Below are 23,823 nucleotides of genomic sequence, written 5' to 3'. Positions count from 1 at the left end.
GTTACTCTTGCACAACTCTTCTCTACACTAACATTTTTCATTATAAAACCACTTTGAAGGCTAAAAGTCAGAGCAGTTATGTTTTTAAAAATTGAGACTTTAGAACAAAGTATAGTCACTAGAAATGAAAGTATATACATCTATTTCAAATATTGCTATCTTCAGAAAGATGAAAGGCAGTTTAACATCATATTGAACTTTATAGCAATGGATAAAGGAACATACCTAAGGCATTGGCAAAGTGCCTCAACTGCAGTTAGTCAACAGCTCTGGACTGAATTTAGGATGTACCATCACATCTACCAAGAGCCTGGTGTAAAACTGATGAGTGTTAAAACTTACAGACTGCTCTGTCAGCAAAGATAACTTCAAACAACAGTCTCTTGTCAAAAAGCCCACGACTATTTCTTTTTGCCAGTATCCCTAAGTGTACATCAGTGTCCCACAAGAAAGATGGCTTCAAGAGGAATCTGGGGGAGGCAGGAAAGGCAAGGGGGAATCAGTTCTCTCAAACTCTGCATGACACCAGCAAGGAGCTGGCAAGAAACCACTCTGCTTGCAGCACCTTCATTAAAAGGTCAAGATAGCTGCCAAATTACCCTCAAAGAGAGGTTATCTTTATCTGCCAGAGTGGTAAAGAAAATTAATAATTCTTTCATTGTGGTAGGCACGTAAGACAAAAGAGGTTTGTGGGGGGTGTCCAGTTATCTTGCTGATTATCTCCCTCAGCTGCTTGCTGCCCTGCACCCAGGCACAAGCAATACCTGCCTGGAGATTACAAACCTCCCGAGTTTCACCTTCACAGCAGCAAGTGTCCTGAACACAACAGAAACGCCCATCCTGTTCTACCTGCTGGCTTGACCATAGAGCCAGGCTGAGAGCAAATGGATGCCATCCATGCCTGGCCACCAGGAGAGCACCTGGAAGGAACAGGCATGTTCCCTCTCTCCCTCTCCAAGCCAGGAAAGCAAGCCCAACTTACAGTGTTCCAAGGTAAGGTTTTTTGGTTTTTAAAGGTTTCTGGGTACAGACAGATTTCAGCACTTCTGCTGAAAGTGACACCATGAGGCCAAGTGTCTCTGGCAACCAGACTTCACTGGAAAGTCCCCAGCAAAGTGCCTTGGCTTCAAACACAGTAGGCACCATAACCAGGGCAAGAAATTGCAATAAACACCCTCCTTTGCTCTCCAGCACACTCAAAAGTGAAAAGGACTGACATCACCCTTTTAAAAGAAGCATAGTGGTTACTTTCAAAGTAAAGCTGACCACATGTTGACCTCCAGTTACACTGCCCAGAATGAAAAATCAGGACAACTGTTAAGACACCAAATGACATCACTTTAATTAATGAAACCTGTCTATCAACATAATTCACTTAAACACTTGTCACGTTCAAAGCTGCTTTAAAATTACTTTGAAGGGATTTACGTGAACTGTCCCCAGCTTTCTTCATAAGGCTAAGGTACAAGAATCCGTTCCCTTTCTATATGGGTTTATAAGAAATTAAACACAAGGACAAACACAAGGACAAAATTAACTTACTAAGTATTCTTATTTCCAAACGTGTGTTGTCTAGAAAACATATTTCTTTTTCTTTTTTTTGTTATCTCTGAGCCATTAAAAATAGTTCTAAGTGTGACATACTCCTTCTGTCCAGACATGAAAAAACGTAACAAATCTTGCTAATACTGGCTTGCACTTCAGTTTTTACAGTTTTTTAAATTATCTCATGCTACCAAAGATGATTTTTTTAAAAAACAAACCCTATAGCTCACTTTCTTCCCTTAACACTGTCATGTTTTTAAACATGGCCTTACAATCTTTCCTTTTCAAAAGGTGGATTGAGGATAGTGATATCTTACATCTACCTGTGTAAGTATATGTGACTATGTAAAATACATATATGGGGGCTTGTTACATACAGTATGATATAACAGACTGGTAGAGGTGAATTAATTAGAATAGAGTAGTTCATAAAAAGATTTGGCTTCATGAAAATTTGCTGGATTAATGCAAGTGTTGGTCTTAATGCTCACATCAAGAAATCTAGGCATGCCAAAACGAAAAAACAAATACAATTACTCATTAGGACGTTCTTGTCCCAATTCCAAGCCTGCTTTGTCCTAAGAAAAGGCAAAAACCCCAAACCTAGCCAACTTGCTCTAAAAAACCCCAACTATACAACTCTGTTTTGGCTTAAATCACCCAAAGTATCATGTTCTTCCCTGCCCACGTGATGGCAATAACTACAGAACAAATGCCTGTTTTTTTCTAGTGCTTAAATCAAGTTTCTAGCCCCTTCCTCTGAGATAAATAGATAAATAACAACAAAACAAAGGGGTTTGTTCTCTCTTCATGCAGAGGCAATAAAACCCTGTTTTCCATTCACCCAAGCTTCCAAAAAGAATCTTCCTAGTGCCTTCTTTGCAGGCTTTACACAAAGCAAGCTGAGAGCAGCATATGAAGCTCTGCCTGCCTTAGCACAATCCCTGAGCTCCCTGTCCTTGTCAAACCCTCAGCTAAATATTCCTTCTGAGAAGGTTTAGTTTGGGTCTCCAAACAACTACTACTCGTGGTTGCTACTGAGTGCTGCCAGTTTGTTTTGCCTCCCTACATAAAATCCCTGAATTCCCATTCCTACTATCTTTCTATAGCATCCAGGCTGCCCTACACCTTCCCTTCAGTAAATGCTCTGCCAAGCTCAGTAGATTCAAGGAATTTATCTCTTGGGACCACTTGATTCAGTTGCACAGATTAGTGTGAGTTATGAGAAAGGCTGCTAGGTTAAAATATTCAAATCATTCTCCACAATTCTGCATACCCGACTCACATCTGCAGAAGCTTTGGAATGTATGGCCCAAAGTTTGCAGTGAGGCAAACCTTAAACTACATGAGAAGTGTCCTGAAGCCATCACCCAGAAGAATACTGCTTTTCCCATTGTCTTATTTAATTAAAAATATTTACAAATCGATTACTTAAAACACACTCAGGGCCATGCATCCTGCAGACAATAATATTTTGAAAGCCACCTCTCAGGAGTGCTCCAGTTACAATACTACTTAAGGATGTTGAAAGTACATGTTTTAAACAAAAACCTACTGTAAAAACCTTTTACTAAGAAATGCAAAACATGCCCTGTCTTCAGACCAATCTTTGGGATAAATACGATATCCTGCCTTTTAGATATGGATCTTCAGGGGTCAGCACAGTCAAGCAGACTCTGTTTATTTCTTTGTATGGCCTTATCTCACTTAAATATTTTTCTAAAATACAGCATGCAACAGTACACTAAGCAAAGAGGAGCAGAAAATAGCATAATGGGACCACAGTAGTCAAGAGCATACTAAAAAAGATCACACAGATAGAAGAGAGATATTATTATTTTGGACAATTAATGGCACTTTAAAATCAATTCTATGAACTTTCCTCCAAATGTTTAATTTCTTTTTATACTGTTACTGGCACCAAAATAAATGCACCAAAAGAAATTTTGCCTCAAGCCCAAGGCTCCCTCTTGAATAATTCAAAAGCAAGAAGATCACAGTGGCTTAATTAAAGGCCCTCCCTCTGTTTCTTTATTTTTCCCATGTTGCTGTTACAGGACAATATGCCTCTGTAAGGAGTTTAGTAATTTTGTAGTATCTATGCTGCTTCCATTTTCTTTGGCAATAAAATATCATTATAAGTGACTCTGGACTAGCAATATTGACAACTGAAAGGCGTATAGTTTTTTACATAATTGTTATCAGCAAGATAAACTTCTTCGCCTACTCATATTCAGAGATTTATATCCTGGCAAGAACTAGAAAAGGCAAAACATCCACAGCCACCTTTCCTCTTAATCTCTCTCCTGAATAGGCTGATGGATTGTGAGGCTCTAACACCTCAGAGGAGTTAGGGACTCCACAACTCATAGAGGACAAGCACTTGCAGACTCTGCCATTGGACCTTATCTTTCAGCCTGGAAGGCATAACATATTTTACTCCAGCTAAATCAGTCAGACTAATTAAGAAGTTCTCCCCCACCCCACAAATTCTGCTTCTCTCATGCCTGTAAAGCACTAGAGCTAAAAGTGCCTATTTCAAATGAGCTGCATATGCACAACATAAAAACTGCAGAAATCAGTTCACCTGCTGTTTTTAACATGGCCAGTGAGTGCAGCGACTGGGAATCTGCAGCCCATAATATTATATGAGAAAACTGCCCATCAGTTATGCATGTCACCATTAGTTCACCTGTCTACTAAAACATGTATCCCACACATAATGTAAGTAATACAGGGGGTCCTGGGAAGCTACACTGGAAATCCCTTATGGGTTATCCCCTGCAGGATACTGGCATTACATGGAATGTAAATCAAACACTTGTGCCTTACAGGCACGCTAGGAGATGTCATGTGAGCCTGTGTAAGAATGGCCTTCACTTTTAAAGTAGCTAAAGGAGCCTGCAGAGATAAAAAGCTACCAGCAACACCACAAACATCCAAGTCTGCCAAGTCTACACGGGTAGAAATGATTGTGACAAGATGAACCTTCCCCAATCCTAATGTAAGACAAGCTGCTGTCCTGGCTAATTTTTCTGAGCAGATCTACTGCCCTTACCAGGCTGACAGTCAATCTGAAAACCCATCAGGGCCTTCTGTGCACTTATTAGTTTTAACACCTAGAGAAGAGGAGAGGTTAAGTGTTGGAAAGGGAGACTCAGGCAGATCCCTCCAGCTTTGGCCAGGTCAGGTTTGCTCTGCTGAGTGCTGCAGTTAATCTGTAGGGCAGAGAATATATAAGTCCTTTTTGTAATAGTGGCTCCTCTTTTTTCCTACTTTGTTATGGGTCACTACAGCTTTATTGTGTTAATTGACCATTACCCTGATTTCCAGTCATTACTTAGAATTTCAAATTAATCTGATCAAACAGAACATACCTTGTGAAAGTAAACACTCATTGATCTACTTTAGTCTCCAGGGTATATTTTAGGCAGCACAGGCTCACACAGATTCTTTCATACTTCAGATGTATTATTTCCTAACAGAAGGCTTTGCACATTTTCCAACTAGTATTTTTTATGGAATAACTGGAGCTCTGTCATGACAAATTCTGCCTTTTATGCATTATGGGCCACCATTACCACCAAAGAATCCTTCCACCTGCACTAAAATATGGAACTTTATTTTTACCCTTGTATAAATTATTTATAATAATTACAGCAAAAAGAGACAAGGGAAAAAAGTCCCTGCCCTGCTGTGTCTCTTTTAGATGCATAAGGGCCACACACAAATTTAAGGTGTATTCCAACCTCCCCATACATAAAAATAATCTGAACACCCCATCTGTGTTTCCTGTTTTTGTTGGACAACTCCTTGGACTCCTCAGACTATTTTAAACCTTAGACAGGTTATACCAGTATAATTACGTGAATTATGGGTACAGGGGTTTTTAAACAGTGTAGATGTGCTACTGTGAGCCATAAATCATTGCAGGAAAGGTCATTTGGTTTTGTCTCTCAGCCTGGGGTAAGACACTCCAATCTATCTAAGCCCATACTGATGGAAGGAATGCTTCCAAGAACAATTAAAGTAAGGACGACAAAAAGTTCTTCTTTTTAAATGGAAAGACCAAGCCCTTGTCAACTTCTTCGCAAGTACATCAGGTATAAGCCCTTCATATCAAAGCCCTATTATTATTGTTAAACACTTTTCTTTTAATACCAGCAACATGGACATATTGCTCATACATTACAAACACTCATACACGCAGAGAGACACTCCTGCTTTATTTTGCACAGTTTGTCCTCAGCTCAGCATCGTGGGCCTGCACAGCACAGGAGCTTCCAACACTGGCTCCTGCCATGACTCAGCCAGGAACTCTGTTTACTCTGCACCTGCACAATTGTTTGTGGCACAAAACAGATGAAGGAACTGATTAACGAACAAAGGCAAACAAAAATCTTTTGGGATGCTTTGGATGCTTTGACTAGACATAGGTGACAAAGATCCCAGCAAAAGTGACAGCACAGACGTAAGAAACACACTGTGTTTTGAATGAATAATCATGATGCACAAGGCTTGCTTGGACAAGAGAAAAGCAGCAGGTTTACTGCATTTCTAAGACAACTCCAAGTTCTCTCAAAGCATGGTGAAAGAATAAGAAAAGGCCTGTGGATGGGTCCTATTCAGCCAAGATCCATATATTGGACTAGCATATTCCTTTGCTAGTCCAATCTCATGATTGTTTTGAAGAGTCCCAAAGGGAATACTTGAGCACATGCTCACCTCCTGAACATAGGAGATGAATTCTGATCCTTGTGACTTCACTGCTGAACTCAGAGCTCCCACTTCTGTCAGTGCAGCACAGGGAGAAAGGGTGGCCAGGATGTGTGCTGCCACAAGCTGTCTACCTGCTCAGAGCAGCACCATGAAACTCCACCTTCACAGGCCCAAATTGCCCAGGGGCATCCACTTCAGGGTGTCCTGTCATTGCGGTATGATATGGGGCTGTGTTTACAAAGTCATTTTGGGAGATTTTGGGGTTTCTTTCTAGCTGACAGTCCCCAAAGAATTAAATTGCAAAAAAGGGACAGCCAAAGGAGAACCTGCCTTCCTCAGAACTTAACAGGCACAAAAACTAGATGCCTGCACTTTCGAGACCCAAACAGATGGGACAGGAGGTTTCCCAATATTACAAAAGGGGTCTCAGTCCTCCATGTGACTGAAAATCCATGAGTGGAATATGATACATTTTTGTTCAAGCCAGCAAGTACTGTGAGAACAAAAGTGAAGAGAACTGAGGACTTCCAGCCCACTGTAATTTCAATGTCTCTCCATGCACATGAGGCAAAAATAATGTTTTTCTAGAATGAGATCCACCAAGATAAAGACTAGCACATAAACACATGAGTACAGGATTCAAGAGAAGGGAAAGGATCAATTGTTGTCTTTTTAGAGCATGAGAATTTTCACAAATGGTCAATGACGTTCCATTCCTTTTTAATATAAAATGAATTGGCAACATCTGAGACTTTGTTTACCATCTCAGTAAGTTTCCAAATCTTCACCAGCTTCACAGAGTTACAGGTACACTGCAAGTTGCTTATTTTGAAATGAAGCATAAATGCTGTTTATTCTGCAGGCTCATACAAAAATGCTTAAGCCAGCCCAGCCTTAAACTGAATTACACTCACAGAAAACTGCAACTTACTAAGCTTGGACTAGACAAAATTATGGACCTTTGAATTCCAGTAATATGAATTCTTTAACTGTCTGTCATAAACAAATACCCTGACTTGTTTTTAACTGCATTTTCTGGTTCTTCTCTGACAGGTTCCCATATTATACTTACATGGGGTCACAGCATCTATATGATAATAGTCCTCAGACTCAGAAGGGAGTCTCCAAAATACTTAGATCTAAATGTAGGTCTTCTTATCCTGCCTATAATTGCATTGAGACAAGACATACTTTTCCCCCATAATTCTACACATGCCATAGATGGTAGATCTGTACTACTATCAGAGTACTCAAAATAAAACAGAGGCAGATCAATATCATCACTGTAAATTTCAGCTCCTTCCAGCTGAAAGGAGTCAGTCATATCCTTGAACTACCAAGACATATGAGTCACCTAGATATACAAGTTTCTCATCTCATGACCATGCCAATGATTAAAATAAATTAAATAGGAGAGGAGGAGTGTTTGAGGTTGAGAGAAATAATTTATTCTTCCTCTTTGCAAAGCAAAAACATAATTTTCTACCAATAAAAATATTGCAAACTGCATCCTTGCTTACATTTCTTATAGCAAAATAACAATACTGACCGTGCTACTCTGAAAAAAAATTTCATACAAATTAAGTCAGCATGGAGATTTTCTATGTATGAATTTTGCCTGTATGGGACCTAGGGTCACTCATTCACCTCTGTGAAGCATGACCATTGATTTTTGGACAGAATTAACAAACACTATTACTGAACTTCTTAAAAGCAATTAGGGATGTAAGACCTAGGATCTGAAGCCACTGAGCACCCACCACCATCCACCTGTATTTGTGTCCTAGACAAGAAGGTGCGGCTTAGCTACAGATAAGGTTCCTATTAAAAGCTGAGTTAACTTTTGGGATGAAAGGTGAACATAAGTACGAGAACGATACTGGTTCAGGAAGGGTGCTGCCTCCTTTATGTACCCTCTACAAGACCTGCAGAAAAAGGTACCAAGGCAGTGACAATGGTTAGTGTTGTGACTTGCAACTGACAACTGACAACACCTCTACAACACCTCTGCTCTGCAGAAGGGCTGAGGTAAAGTCTAGTACTGGCAGTAGTGATTTGGCTACAATGACGTTCAAACCTTGAAGAAATGACAGGGCTAGGATGGCAGTTCAGCCCAGCAAATACCAGCACAGAATAAAGCCTGCTATCAAAGCCTTATGAGGTTACCTTTACATCTAGAATTAGAAAGGGGTGTTGACCTAGAATGAAGTATAATACTGTAATTGGGTTTAGGGTTGGGACTCAAGCCAGCAGATATTGATAAATTGCAACTTAGAAAGTGCCTCTGGGTTAACATGAAAAATGTTGTTGGTTTAAACCATCTGACTGCAGAGATCTGTGGGATAAGGAATGTGATAATGTTAAGATTAGGAGTGGAATTAGGGTTTGAGCATACTCTGGAAGAGGTTGATAAACTGCATCATCTTGTCTCAGTATCAGGGAGGGCCCCATGCTGTGATAAAGGTGCCACATGACAGGACTTCCCACACCCTTAGCAAGCCCAGCACTGCCCAGCATGCCAGGCCTTCCCTGTCTATACCCTCTGTTGACCAAGGCTTCCCAAGGTCTATGAGCACTGTCAACCTGATGAGCTCCTGATCCCTCGGGATTACTGTGTCTTGGGTACATGCAGAGCGAACATGACACTCCTGACATGTACAGAGTTCCTGTACCACACAGCACAGTGTATGCACACAGTGGATGGGGTGGGGAGAGGGACTCAAACAAGGAAAGCATCTGTCTGAAAATGTCCAGACTTTACTGTCTCCCTTTCTCCCTTCATTTGTAGCAGGGCTAACAAATCAGAAGCGTATCAAAGACCAAAAGCTTCTTTCAATGTCTCCTCTCTTCACAGATGCATTTATAAAAACAGTCGGTTGAGTCTAGGCACCAGGTTGGTCCTGCCAAGGAAATCAGAAGCTAAATCAGCCAAATATACCAAGAAGCAGCACAAAAGCTTGTCTGTGTCTTCCTCACTGGCTTTGCCAATGATGATCTTGGCAGTACTATTTAGCATTTACCCTTTTCCCAGTTCTTGGGAATCAGTGTTTGTCACATTACTCAGCATTTTCCAGGCTAGAGGGAGGGTGCAGGATTGACCTTGCTTACTTTACATTACAGAGAAACCTGACACATATCTTAACTACTCTGTGTTTTAATCACAAAATATGCTCAATCAAGTTAGTGATTAATAGTGAAAAATTCAGTCTTAGTGGCAGGCAGGCCTTGGAGCAGACAATGACAGTTTTTGGAAAAGGAGGAACCATATAATCACTTTTCAAGGACAAAGTAATTTCCAAAAGCTACATAGTTAAAAACCTTAAAAATCAGTATTAGTAGCACACAGGCCATCTCTACCATTTTCCAAGCCTGTGATGTAGAGAATGCAGGGGAGGCAAGAACAACAGTTCTCAATTCAACGAGCAAACCTGCTTCAGCATTCACTACAAACTGTAGTTTGTACTGAGGAACTGCAGAAGAAAAAGCTTCACAGTGAGTTTTGCCAAGAGGGACTTAAAATAATTGAGCCTCATGGTCACAAGACCACACACTACTGTTGTGAAACAGTCACTGAGTAAATAAGGGTGTAACCTCTAATATTTTAGCACTCTTGTGGGGTGGGGGGAAATAAGAGAAAGCCAAATGCAAAAGATAGTCTTACCCTTAAAAAGGTATTAAGTCAGGAAAAAAGGATCTTGCAAATCGACACTCGTCAAAAATATGGCACAATGATGCTGCCATTCTAATACTGTCAATACAGTAACAACACTGAGTAGGGTATAAAGGTAATTTGCAGAGTTAAGCCTGCAGCACATAATTTAGGCAGAAACAATGACAGAAATAAAAGAGAATTGCAAGGGATGGAGGAGTAAAAGGATGATGTAAAAATTGACAGCTGACTTTCAGTTTACTAAGATGAAGTCACAGAAGCAGTACATGTCCAGAATTTTACAGAATTAACAAAATACGATGAAGAGATAAAATGTAAGATGCAGATTTTAAAACAAACAAACAGGCAGGTACCTCAGACTAGCAGAGATATTAACAAAGTCAAATGAAAAGGATGCCATTCCATGGTCTTAACTGTTGAAACCTGTAGAATTTTTTATTGCTTTTGTATTTCAGGGATGTCTACACCAGTGTACCTAAAGGAGTTTGGCAAAGTTTCCCCAATTTTTCTTTTAATGTTTGTAGAAATCAAGTAAAGAACTTGCAAAACAATCACTCCCACAAAGCCACTGTCTTTAGCCCTGTGTATACAAAGCTCTTTTCTTCCACTGCACTAAGTGAAAATTTCACTTAACAATCTAACTCTAACTGTCACCAATTCACAGCATTTTGCCAAACCAGAGGGAATGGAGGAATGTATCCCATCAATTTTCTACATTTCCTCTAGACTGTCTGGAGTGCTTGCATGGGGGCTTAGCAGGGTGCAGCTGGTCCCTTCTGGAGCAGGAGACTGGGTGTCAGGGAGAGGCAGAGGGAGGAGAGAGCAAAGCACCTGCTCACAGCAATTCAGCAAGGCTGGCAGTGGCAGGGGCTTGGAGGGCAGAGCACTTCAGGCTGCCAGGCTCCCCATTACAAGGGAGCAAAGACCATTTCATTCATTTCTCCCACTGGCCTCTGTTTCTCTGAGGGAGGAAAAACAAAGGCATTAAGCATTCAGTGTTACTTCTGATGCAAGGAGGATGCAAAAGCATCTCAAAGTGACTTCCTCTCCAGTCTCCTAAGAGTTTCTCTCTACTGTTAAACCAGCAGAACTGAAAGGTTTTAGTAGGGTGTTTTTTCTGAATGTTAATGTGTTCCGATGGGCTATTTGGGACATTCTTCTAGTCTCAGCTTCCACCATGACACTTAATTTATGCAGTGCACTAAGCTCCTGGTCCTTAGATATGACTTGCATTTGTGAAGAAGCCCTATAAATGGCTCAGTCCTCTGGTACAAGTTAGCATAATGTTTTCCAACCTGCATTAATATCAGATTATTTAGGAGTTAAACCAATTACACAATTTTTTTTCAACCATGCTTATTAATACCTCTGTCTGTAACAAGAGTTTACTGGGCTCCAAAACATGCACAGAAAATTGCTCTGTAGAAAACAGTGTAATACTTTTAAATTATTATTCACAGTAGTTCAGATAACATTAAAGAACTTGTCACAATTAAAGTTCATAAGCTATATTTCCAAATTTCACAACTCAGGTCAAGAACTACAACCATAATGATCACCACCAATGTCCTGACTCACTCCATACAAATAAGATACTCTTATAAAAGCCTTCCTATGCTTCAGGAGGGGAGGGTGGCAAGCAAAGGAACTGATAAGAAATAATTACACTAATAACTTGCTAATGAAAAGGTGAATTAATTGAAACACACCATGAAGTATCCAAGAGTACACAAAGTAATTCAACAGATGTTTACACTGGAAGGCTGACTATCCAGTGCAGGGATTAAATCAGATTGTGATATTAATGGCACATCCAATGCTAAAGTTGATCATGGATTTTCTGTTGCCTACTGTGAAACTTGAAATAATACTGCATGTCATTGTCACAAGCAAGCCATGTACAAGGACCAGGGAAATCAGTATCACACAGAACAATAACACAGAAAACAGAGTTGATTTTCTCATTGACAGAACTATCATATAAACTGTCCCCTACTGTACCTTCATGACATCTTTATAGGAGTGAATGGCCTCAATTTCCTCTTTGCCATCATCGTCATCCTCCACTCCTTCATCCAGAGCATCATATCCTTCATCCCTACTCCCATCTGTTTCTGTGGCATTAGTCATGTAGTCAATAAGCTGCTCCAGTGGAGGACTTAATTCCCTCTCTTCATTCTCCTTCAAACCATAGTCCAGGGCTTTATATATAATAATCCCTAGGGATTCAATAACCTGTAAAAACAAAAAAGAAATATATATTAATGCCATTTACATGAATGAATAGGTCAAGTGAGGAACAACATTTTTTGGTGTTTGTATAACAAACCCAGGAACAATAAACATCAAACTCAGGGCAATAAACATCAAAATCGAAGAGAAAAACGATTTGCTAATATCTGCAGCAGCACTTGAGTAAGCACTTGAGTAATACAACATAGAACAAGCAAGAGCAGATCATACCACATACCTACAGCTTTCTTATTTTAATATTTGAAATAAAAATTCATCATTTAGAAACAAAGCAGGACCTTTTAAGGTTATTTTCCCCTTTTCCTTCTGATATTGCAAACCTCAAAGTAACATTACTCTGTAAGACTATATTGCACAGACATCATCTTTTTTGTGCAGCAGGTAGGAAGAAATTAAAAGAAAGAATAAACTAACATGAGATGCCTTCCTCCTCCCACAGCTTAATGACACTTGGAAACTGCCCTTCAGTTTGTGTCTCTTCACTGACCCGAGAGGTGTCTGGACACAGCTGTGGATGTCCCACTGTTACTGAGCACTGGGACAGCCGCCCACAAGAAATCCTTTGCCTGTTGCACAGCTAGTGGAAGCACACCTACGCCACTGAAACTACCAACAATTGTATTCCATAGTGATGAGGTAGTACTTCAATTTTTCATTGAACTGGGGCTTCTTATTGGTGCCCTGTCAAGAGCAAAGCAAACCAATGACCTCTTACTCAGTGAGAGCTAGGATAAGATTGTCATGAACATCCCAGAATGCCAAATGCACATTTTCTCTCTGGGACTTAATTATTTTCCTTCTGAGTAATACTGAAGCTTCTGGAATTTTAAAGATGCAAATAGATGGCATTTCAAACTGAGGAGTTTGAAAATGGATATTAATGAAGAGGGAAGGGAAAATGGGATTGCAATAGTAAACCACAAGAAGGTAATGTCACTGCTTGGAAGATCCTTGTCTGACAAAGGAAGTAGGACTGGAGTTATTGCATGTTATCTCTGATCTTCCTTGTGTGTTGGGATAGATAGCATGTCACACAAATTAGCAGACTCCAGTGTAGGAGTAGTTGGCACAGCAGCAACTTCAGTGACAGGAGCATTTCTAAATATACCAAACCTTGTCATCAAATGCAATTTTCTCTAATCTGCCTTTCGGTACAATCCTGGTCGACACACTTTTTACTGCAGAGTTTTGAAATTTTGTTTGGCTATATAGGACAACACAAAGGGATTCTTAAAACATAAATTTTACTCTAGCTGCTTACTTATTTCAGCACAACAAAGTATTTTTGTCTGGGAGGCTGGAGGTTAGCAAAGACTTAAAATCGTTTCCCATTAGTTTATCTAGACAGACAATTTAATGATTGCTGTAGTCTGACAGCCTTACACTTGTGTACTTCATTCCTCTGTTGGGATTACTTTGCAGTTCAAATTCACTTTGCAAGACAGTGGCTAATAAGCAAAAAAACCAGTTTAAAACCCAATATATAAACCTCATTCTTTTATAATTTATTTCCAATAATTTTGGTAACTTGGTTCAATATAAAAATTTTGCACATGCTATTCCCTTGAAATGTGTTTATACATATTTATTAAAAAATGCATTTAGGGAAAGTGATTAGTCTAATTTGTTAAGAAGAAAAACCTGTATGTGTTTTCTCAGTTCAAAGAACAGCTTCTGACTTGGGAAGTGCTACTGGGACAGGAAAGTATGTCAGGGAAGTATTGCTGCTCTCCTGCTCAGTTCTTGTACCCTTCCCCTGACTTCTGCCATGACCCACTTTGGAGACAGGACACTGCACCATACAGACCTTAAAAACAGCTCTAAAAGATTAAACTTCTATTTGTGATATATCTTGTTCACTTCTTAGGGAAGCTCAAAAAATCTGAAAATGTGGAAGTTTCACAAAGTAAAATATATTAATTCCAATGGTAGACATGTGTTTCCTGTAACTCAGGTTCTGAGTACAATCCCAACATACACCCCTTTGGCAACTGAAAGGGAACAAAGCTTGAAGGAAACTGAAATGAAAATGAAGTATAACTGAATAATCATTTTGATACTTTGAGCACTTGGGAATAAACACAAAGTTTATTTGTGTATCTAACTTTAATAAAAAGTACATTTGACAGGGCTTAGCATACACGAAGACTGAAATGTCCAGATCAGATGCAAAGAAAATTATCTCTTCTGCCATGCAGTATTGGCTACTGAACACAACTTCTGGATTTTGCTACCAAAACTTAAAAAAAAATAGAAGAAGGGGTAGATAAAGAAAGTGCACTCTCTCTGCCTTCTTCTGTTTGGGAAGAGGATTAAGGCATTTGAAAGCACCATGGCTAAAACCAAATGACAGCTGCTGCTTTCTTTGATGTATCAGCAGTGGGGCTTTTGCAGCTCAGTAATATGGTTTGTGCATTTTTATATACTATGAACAGATTTCATAATACATGCAAAGCTGACACAAGACAAAAGCCTGTAACAGCACCAAGTCAGAGCTGTAGTTCAGTCTCTCAGCTCCTTATTTAGGAGATGTGAACAAAACCATTTTTACTCATTGTCTGTCTGTATCACAGATTCTTCTTGCTGAAAGACAAAGCAGCAAACCACTCAACTAAGTAACTTCGCTTTGACTCGCATTGAAACTGAGAATGTTCAGTGCTTTCAGTAGTATCAGCTTGCCATGTAAACCACACAAAATTGCCATACAATTATCAAACAAAAGTCACAGAATTGTCAATACTTCTTCCCATGGATAAAACTACTAATGCAACTTCATACAAATAAAACCTTTAGGTCTATATAACTAGAAGCAAAATATACAAGTCAGCTGATTGCTGCTTCAATGCATGAGTGCTGTCACCTTGCCTGTAACACAAATCAAATACAAACAAAAAAAGGGAAAAGCTTTTCACAGGTGAATAGATGAAGTGATAAATAAGAGGGGGTTTTAGCTGGATAATCAGGAACTTTCACTTTTAATTTTTTTAAAAACATCAATTATTTACAAAGAAATCACGTGTTCTAAACTCTACTGTTAGCTGATTTAGCACAAAATAAAAACTTCTGGCACCTAACAAGTGACAAGTACTGATACAGTTTTCAATTACATGTGAAAACTGAGATATATTAAGAAAAAAAAGGGTAAGAATGGACCTAGCAAAGCTTTTTTAAACCACAAAGTTGCACATTGACACCCTTAAACTGTATAACACTGAAATAAGTGTCATCACTAATAATAAGTAATGCTGCTCAATTCAGGTAAAAAAAACATAAAGACCTGCACCTTGAATTTTAGAACACGTTTGTTCCTGATGGATTTAAATTTCAGCAAAGGACCTGACCTCTGGAAATCAATCAGCACACAAATCAACTTAAAAAATAAACAAGGAAGTCTGCATTATTAAGTTTTACACCTTCTCATCAAGTTCTTTTGAAAGTCATGGCTTCAGACCAAAAAAACCCCAAGAGACAAACATTTCCCACAGACTGAACTTGTACTTTGCTGTGCTGAAATCATTAGTGAAAGGGCAATTTTGTCCCACTGTGAGCATTCCTGCAGTTTCTACAGCAGTCTGGACTCACACAGTGTTTTTATAACAGATTGTGATAAAGTTGCTGGAACACTTTGACTTTAAAAAACAATATAAAAACAATATCCACACACTCCTTTTACACACACAGTAAAAACAAAGCCCAAATTATTCAGATTATTTTCATACACAAACACTGCCCAGAACTTTCCATTCCGTATACCTTCCTCCAACACATAGCATGCCTCTTGGATAGGGGCTCATTGGTGTTTTAGGCTTTTCATATAACCCAAATTATGCTCTTCCAATGAACTCTGCCAATTTAACATTCTTGAATTCTTCAAATATACAGCCTTTGTACAGGAACCTAAGAGGTCTGATACTTGCAAAAGTGCAATTATTTCAAGTACAGTAATTTCACCATTATAAGCTGCACCTGATGGCAAGTTGCACTTCTGGGTGTCAGCAATGTTTTGTTCTTTGTCCATATATAAGCCACATTGGATTGTAAGCCGCACTTTCATTTGCAGTGAAGTGACCAATTTGTAACAATCGTGCGATCGCGGGTTTTACTGGCAGGTGCTCAATTTGCGAGCTCGGGCTGGGCCTGCGGCTCGCACTTCCAGGTTGAGAAATTTCAGAACTTTGTTCATATATTGGCCGCTCCTGAGTGTAAGCCGCACTTCCGGGTTGGGACCAAAATTTTAGTCAAAAGGGTGCAGCTTATAATCGTGAAATTACTGTACTTCACTTTGAGAAGCGAAGCCTTTTTCCCCCTCAACATACACATCTCCCAGACTCTTGCCGAAGCGTAGATAAGAACAGGCAGAATCCGCATCTCACAGCACAAACAATGGGACACTGTCTGAGCTTTCATCCTCTTCCAGGCCTGCCCAACTTTTAAACAAACGAAGCCTAAAGACAGGCTTGTACTTACTGCAGCAAAGGACTGTTTTATAGCTCAAATGCCTGTCCCTCTCTAAAGTTCTCCCTTTGTCCAAAAGCCACTCAGATTTTGCATCCCTAAACTTGGATCAAGCTCCTAACTTTGAACTTTCTCACAGGGACCTCAGATATGGCCATCAACCACAACAATATTTGCATTACTACTGCACTTTTATAAATTCCAGTAATTTTTTATTAAAAATGTGCAGTACAATAATTAAGGGCTTCCATATTTTACCCAGATCTCCAACGTACTTAATGAAGGAGACCCATTCTGTCTCACGGTAAGAGTGCTGAGAGTTCAGGACTGGCACTTCTTAGGGCATAGCTCCTCTCCACCAACAACTCTGCCATCTCCCATGGTATTAGGCAGCACTTAGTTAATCTGTAAAGACTAACCTGTCCTAATGCTGACTTTAAATTAGCCTGCCAGGAACTCCACATGATGCTTCACGCAGTATAAACATAAACACAGATACAATACTCTTAAGTCATGAGTTAGGTATCTTAAATTTTCTGTGACATTAGACGACACACACAAGTTTTTGTGCTCAGTTTCTGTAATATGGTCCAAAGGACTGACATGTTAAAATGTTATGTAAAACTAACTTTTTCCTCTCTAGGTGGATGACAGAGAGTGAAAGCTTTTGCTCTGGTTCTCATTTCCATTTGTAACAAAGTAAGTCATTATTTCTTCAATTCTCTCTGTTTCTTTAATTCAAATCTGTAACTGAAAAAGACCAGGTCTTTAGGAAAGGTGAAAAAATAAAGGGGTTAGGATAATCCCATGTACATTTTTTGGGTTATTTAGCTCATCCCGAGGTGCCCTACATAACCTTCAGGAGCACCTCATGGAAGAGCATGTCTAAACAGGATGCTATGAGAGATGCACTGCTGTCACTGCACACCGTGGCTGCATTAATGCAGTTTTCACCAGAGCATTCCCAAGTGGAAATGGGGTAGCATTGCACAGGTTTTAATGGTGGGGGACACTGGCTAAATTGGAATATGACCTTCACTAAAGTGGAGCAACATGCAACGAACTGTCAAATGAGAACAGTGAAAAAACTTCCAAGTCCTTCCAGGAAAGCAGCAAGGATTTGGACTACTTCCAATGAATCAAATGAATCATTCATTTCCAAAGAATATAGACATAAGATACAGAATTATTTAACTTCTGGATGATGTTGGTTTGCTACTGAAATAACGAGGTACTGCTTTCTGCAATATAATGAGCCTTGCTTTTTAAGTCAAAGCAGTAATGAAAGCAAAGAAAAAGAAAATCAGAGTATGTCAGGTCTAATAGAAAATAAAATGAGACAAAATTAAATAAATCCTTTCAATGATATTCAGTCTGGTTTAGATACATTCAGAGTCAGGAAAATTTCTCTACCATATTCAGAGATCTTTTTCAAAATGGTATTATATCCTGAGTCTGAATGCACTAAGCGGGCCAACAGACCTACTTACTGAATTCTTTGTACTATTCAGGTGTGTGCTAAAGAGATTCAGTGCAAGAACTTTTGATCAAAGACACAGAATAAGCCTAAAAACATACAAAGGGGGTGCTAGCTTTTTTTGGTTTGGTTTATTCCTCTCAAAGTGAATATGTGAAAATTGAAGCAGTTAAATGTTGTTGGACACAGTTGCCTCTAGGAGTGTAGCACTAATGTAACTGTAAGTTTATTAAGAATCAAGTGTAATACAACTCTTCAATGTATTCAAAGGTTCTGCCAATGATAAATGTGGTTTTTAGTTTTAAAAATTCTACTACAGATATTATCTCAGGAGAACTACAATTTATTAGCATAAATGAAAGCAGAATTTTTTTCTATTGTATCAGTCTCAATTTACATTTTATCTGCAGTACATTTTAAACACTGAAACAAAACTGTCAATTTTCTTCTAGCTTTTGTTCAGACATTATAACCCCCAAGATAATGACAAATCATTATTCTGTTACTACAGACTTTATTCAACCTGAGAGAATTTCACAACAGTGACAGTTCATACCCAGAGAAAAAAAAAATTAAGTTCTCTAATTTAACTGTGGAGACTCCAGCAATGGCTGAAGCTTCAATTGAATTGGATGCAATAATTAAGTAACCTAGATGGTGAAAGTAATTTGAAAGTTCTAAAATACACCTCTATTCATATCAGGTTTCAAATACAGGTCATGCTATCCTGATACCATTTAAATAAGGAGAATATGTTTTTTATCCTAAATTAAAGACAGAAAATCCAATCATGTCACAAACTTATAGTTTTGTTGTCTATTTTTTAAAATTTTTATTTGATAAAACATAGCTAAACATACAGATAAATTTTTTTGTAGAAATAGAAAGTAATCAGGTGAACACCCCAGGTGAAGAAACAGGAGCAAAGACTTCAGCTGACTTCCAAAAACATAACCAGGCCATAGAAATGCCAGTGGGTTCAAACAGTGTGAGAGACAGAAATTGCCATTTGTCACATCAGTCTTTTGCATAAAGCTTTATCTAGATTACATGAGAGTAACAGATTAACTGCAGCAAAAGGTTTTGCAGTGAGGGAGAAAAGTAAGCAGCTCAAGGAAAACTGGTACAAAGAAGAGCGAGACTAGTTCAGTAGCTCTGATCCTGAGAATTCATGTGCAACTGGTTTAAGTTTAGCTGACATGGCACACCTGCCTATGGTCTGTCAGACAAGATATAGAAGATAGATAATAAAGTGCTTACCAGAGCTTTGATTCAGTTCAATTTATGGTAGTCATGAAGCAATGCAAAATCAATGCCACTTTTATTCAAAACATCTACACAGTTCAACTACTCTACTCAAAGAGCCAGTTTGCATGCATTTTTCAGCCTTCCCCATGGCTTTTATGCCAACCATTACAGCTGCCTGCTATAGCCTTGGCCCCATTTAATTAATCCAAAAATTAAAGTGAGTAAACTGCAATATAAACCATTTGTTCTCCTCTGACTCAAGAACTCTCTCAAACCTATTTTCACCAAAATTAAAAACTACAAAAACCAAGCAAACAAAATACCAGGACAATGAAAGCTATTCTTTTAAATACAAATTCTTGATTAGTTAAAGTCTTGCATTTCCATGTACATCTTATAAGCTTTCCAGCAGCAGCTCACAACAGACTTTATAAAAGTTAGGTTGGTTTCACCATATTTGTCATGGCTATTCCTGCATTTCAAGTGTTTCACAGTTGATGAACTTCACAGAGACAGATGAAGCACTGAACAAGTTTACACAGAGTGGGGAACACGAAAACAACTCTTCTGGTTTGACTTTGACTTCCTTCAAATCCATCTTCCTCTGTTCCTGAAAAAATGTCTTTCTGCCCCCTAACAGACTTCTCTTGTCAGTCAAATTGCCCTAATTCCAAGACTTCATGTATACAATCAAATTTGTCAAGAAAGAAGCCCAAGTGCAACCACTCACCAGGTCCTTTTCAAAGTGATGTGCCACAAAAGAAGGCTAATAAATGCTGCTCCTTTCTAGAGACTGGAGTATTCATCAACCCCACACAAAGCAATACTAATTTAACACTGATTGTTTTGCATATACACAACAAATCACATAACCACCCATAAGAAGGTTGTCCTTTCCATCCATGCCAAAGGAGAAATTTCAAAGATGTCTATGGGATGTTGCATTTATCACATAGCCACCTGAGACAAAACATGCACAGCTACCTCCAGTGTCTTGTGGAAAGTCACTCAGCCATTCCTAGGCTTCTTTTCCAAAGAAACTGATGGGAATTTATACATACAGCCTATGACCAGAAAGGAAAAAATGTGAGAGTTTTGCTGATAGTTTTTTTGCTAGTCATATGTCAAAGGAAACAGTATCCTGACATAAGGATATACCTTGATTATGAAGCATGTGAATTTTCACATAGACTATCATGATAGTCCAAGGAATTACAAAAGGGCCAGACATTAATTATCTAGGTCACACATATGATCTCTGAGTATGTAATGGAAAATATTACTGCAGGCTGACAAAGCCTCTGCAAAGCTCCGGATTTTATGAATATTCTTCCATGCCCTCTTCCCCATGAAAATCAACATTGCACACAGGCATTTGGATCTCTCAAATACTCGTCCAAAACTGAATGCCTAAGTGAACATAAAATACTTGAGTAACAAGCAAGGGGAGCTACTGCAAAATTACCTTCAAGTTCTCATAATGGCCTTATTGGAAAGAATGGAACTTGCTAAAATAGTTCAATAAAGCAAAAGTAGGCACTGTTGACAAATTATCTACCTATAAAAAGACATTAGCTTGATATTCTTTTTTTCAGGTCTGAAATTCATATACAATCATAGGTTGACTTGCCCTACACCAAAGAGCAACAGAACTTGTGGAAGAAACTCAGCAAAAAGCTCAGCACCTGCTCATAGGGCCACAAAACCCCAGAGAATCCATTTACAAAATATCACTCACAGATTTCTATTTCTATTTCCATCTGAACAATGAAATCACCACAGAAGAAATACATATTAAGACACACCTCTATCACAGATAAAAGCTATTGATACATAAAGCATACAGTTATAACCTCAGGCATGAAGTACCTTAGCATGAGATATTCCAGCACCTGCCAGCTGTCAAAGCCATCAAAGTGTTGAACTGTGACAGTTTATTATCCTTAACGGAACAGCCATATTCCTGGATTACAAATTGCTGAGCATTGTTTTACTGCTCTCTGCCAACAATGACAATATCTACGTATTTCAGTACAGTGATGATCACATAGATTTGTTTTCAGTCACAGGTCAAGAGTGTTACGCTATTAAAAAAAATTTCATATTGATTTTATGCTTAGGTTTAAAAAAAAAAAAAGCAAACCAACAACAACACAAACAACCTTCAAAAACTATAACTAAAACAAAGCATTCCTGACTCTGGTTGTCCGCAGAAACCTCCATCAGACAGCTAAATTTTCTACAATGCTTAGCACCTGACCTTCTAATATCTGTATTATCCAGATAAGTTATTTAGCTGCTTAGGTGGCAGCCAAATTACTAGAGAGGTATTAATTCCTACACTTCCATCTATGTAAGACACACAGGTACTTGGGAACAAAAACACACACCAAAACAAGCTACAGTAATTTCACGAATACAAGCCGCACTGAGTATAAGCCGCATCTCTGGGTGTTGGCAAACATTTCATTCTTTGTCCATAAATAAGCCGCACCTGAGTATAAGCCGCTCTGTCTTTCGCAGCGAGGACCCGCGTGCAACAAAGTTGCCAAATAGTAACAGAACCGTGGCAGGGCGGGGTTTACTGGCTCGGCTTGGGCTGTGCAGGCTCAGCCCGCTCGGGGCTGCTGACGGGGCCAGGTGGCCCAGCCCGGCGCTGCCGCTTGGCGGGGCTGCTTGGGGCCGGCCGCTGCCTCTGGGCTCGCTCGCCCTGGCCCGGCGCTGCCCCGTGGTGGCGGGCAGGGATGGAGCCCCCCCAGCTCCCGCGGCGGCGGGCGGGGACGGAGCACCCCGCCTCCTCCCCAAACCGTGGCAATGGCGGCGCGGGGCCCCCGCCTTCCCCCCGAGCCACGGCAATGGTGGCGCAGGGCCCCCGCTGCCTCCCCGAGCCGCGGTAATGGTAGCACGGGGCCCCCGCCGCCTCCCCGGGCCGCAGCAATGGCGGCGCGGGGCCCCCTCGTCTCTCCCCCGAGCTGTGGCAGAGGAGGGAAGGAGAGAGCTCTCCCTCCTCTCTCCCCGCCCCCCATGCTGCCTGCAGGGAGCCAGGTTCCACCCGTGGCGCAACAGAGTAGCGATTTGTAACAATCGTGAAATGCCGGCTTTGCAGCTGCTCGGCTCGGCACTCTGGCTGGCACTTCTGAGGTTGCAAATGTCAGAAAATTATTCACATATTAGCCGCTCCTGAGTATTAGCCGCATTTCCGGTTTGGGAGTAAAATCTTAGTCAAATTGGTGCGGCTTGTATTCGTGAAATTACTGTATATGCATATTAACTGAATAGATTTACTGCCTCAAAAAACTGTAATAAAATTATCTGCTTCATCCTGTGCATTTTACACTGCCTGGGAAACTTGAGATGCTCATAAATTTAGGCCTAAAACAGGCAATCCTGAGTTTCTCCCATGCTGAGACATTGCTAATACATGTGCTGAAGTCCCTGTACAAGCCACTGTCCTGTACTCAACCCAAGGAAAAGTGAGGTAGGCAAAGAGGCAAAGATGTGTATCCAAGCTAACACGGTAGCAAGGGGAAGGAAGAACACCAGGACAGAGTGACCTGTCACATCCACAGGAGCTCTAATGCAGTCCTACACAATTCACCCCAGGATCAAGGATTCACAGCAAGCTCCCCAAAGCTTCCTCACCAGCTTGTAAAGAACAGAGCTGACCTCAGGTGTACAGGGATTATAAATCCCTTTAGACGTCTTAAGTTTTGGAAATTAAAATAATGCTGCAATATTATTCTGTGTTTCTAACCACATTACTACCATTTAAACAACAAAAATAAATCCCTACCCAGAAAAAGTAAGTCAAGGAATTCTTTTCATATTGTGGCAAGTTTCTTTATTTTTTGAAAATATCACACTTTTTGGGTTAAATTTAAACTAAAATTAAAGGTTTATAATGTCCAGATAAGTGTTGTCACAGCACCTTGAAGTCAGAATAAAATTGCCCCCACAATTTGCTTGACACAAAACAGCCAAAGACTTCAAATCCTAAATTTAGTCCCATCTTTACATCCTCCACCTCCCCAGCAAAATAAGCTGCACTGTCTTCCCTAAACACATCAGAAAGCACAGGCATTACCTCTCCTGGAGTACTGGAGATAGTTTCAAGTGTAGAAAGTATATGGGACTGAAGGTCTGTCCTGTGGGCTTTTCCTCATCACTCTTCCCTGTGAAACCTCACACTGGTCATTTCCCCTCTCCTATAACAATTTCACCACCTGCTATATAAGGATATTGACCCATTTTCAAAGCTTTGGATAAGGAAGCGCTGTGCAAGTCTAAATTCTATTTCTGCATGACATGCACACAGACTTAAACACAGCTGGAAGTGCTTCTAATCATCCAGTTTTCCATATGACTTTTGTTCCCAATAAGCTAGAGGAAGGAAAAATGAAGAAAAGTACACGCCTGAGGCTAATGGTTAGGCTTATCAGCTGGGTGCAATGCAACA

The 23,823-nt window shown here is 39.8% G+C and overlaps 1 protein-coding gene across 4 annotated transcripts in view; it reads right to left on the bottom strand.

Moving 5' to 3' along the window:
- SPIRE1 (spire type actin nucleation factor 1) overlaps nt 1-23,823 on the bottom strand; it is a 129,585-nt gene that overhangs the window by 60,733 nt on the left and 45,029 nt on the right. For all 4 annotated transcript variants that reach the window (XM_042779108.1, XM_042779107.1, XM_042779109.1 and 1 more), the window contains exon 3: nt 11,936-12,169. In XM_042779108.1, coding sequence (XP_042635042.1) covers nt 11,936-12,169 — 234 coding nt within the window. The remainder of the gene's footprint in view (nt 1-11,935; nt 12,170-23,823) is intronic.

Source organism: Catharus ustulatus, chromosome 1, assembly GCF_009819885.2.
Source record: "Catharus ustulatus isolate bCatUst1 chromosome 1, bCatUst1.pri.v2, whole genome shotgun sequence".
Lineage (NCBI taxonomy): Eukaryota > Metazoa > Chordata > Aves > Passeriformes > Turdidae > Catharus > Catharus ustulatus.
Note: the sequence above shows the minus strand (reverse complement) of the source record. Positions and strands in the feature narration are given on the sequence as shown.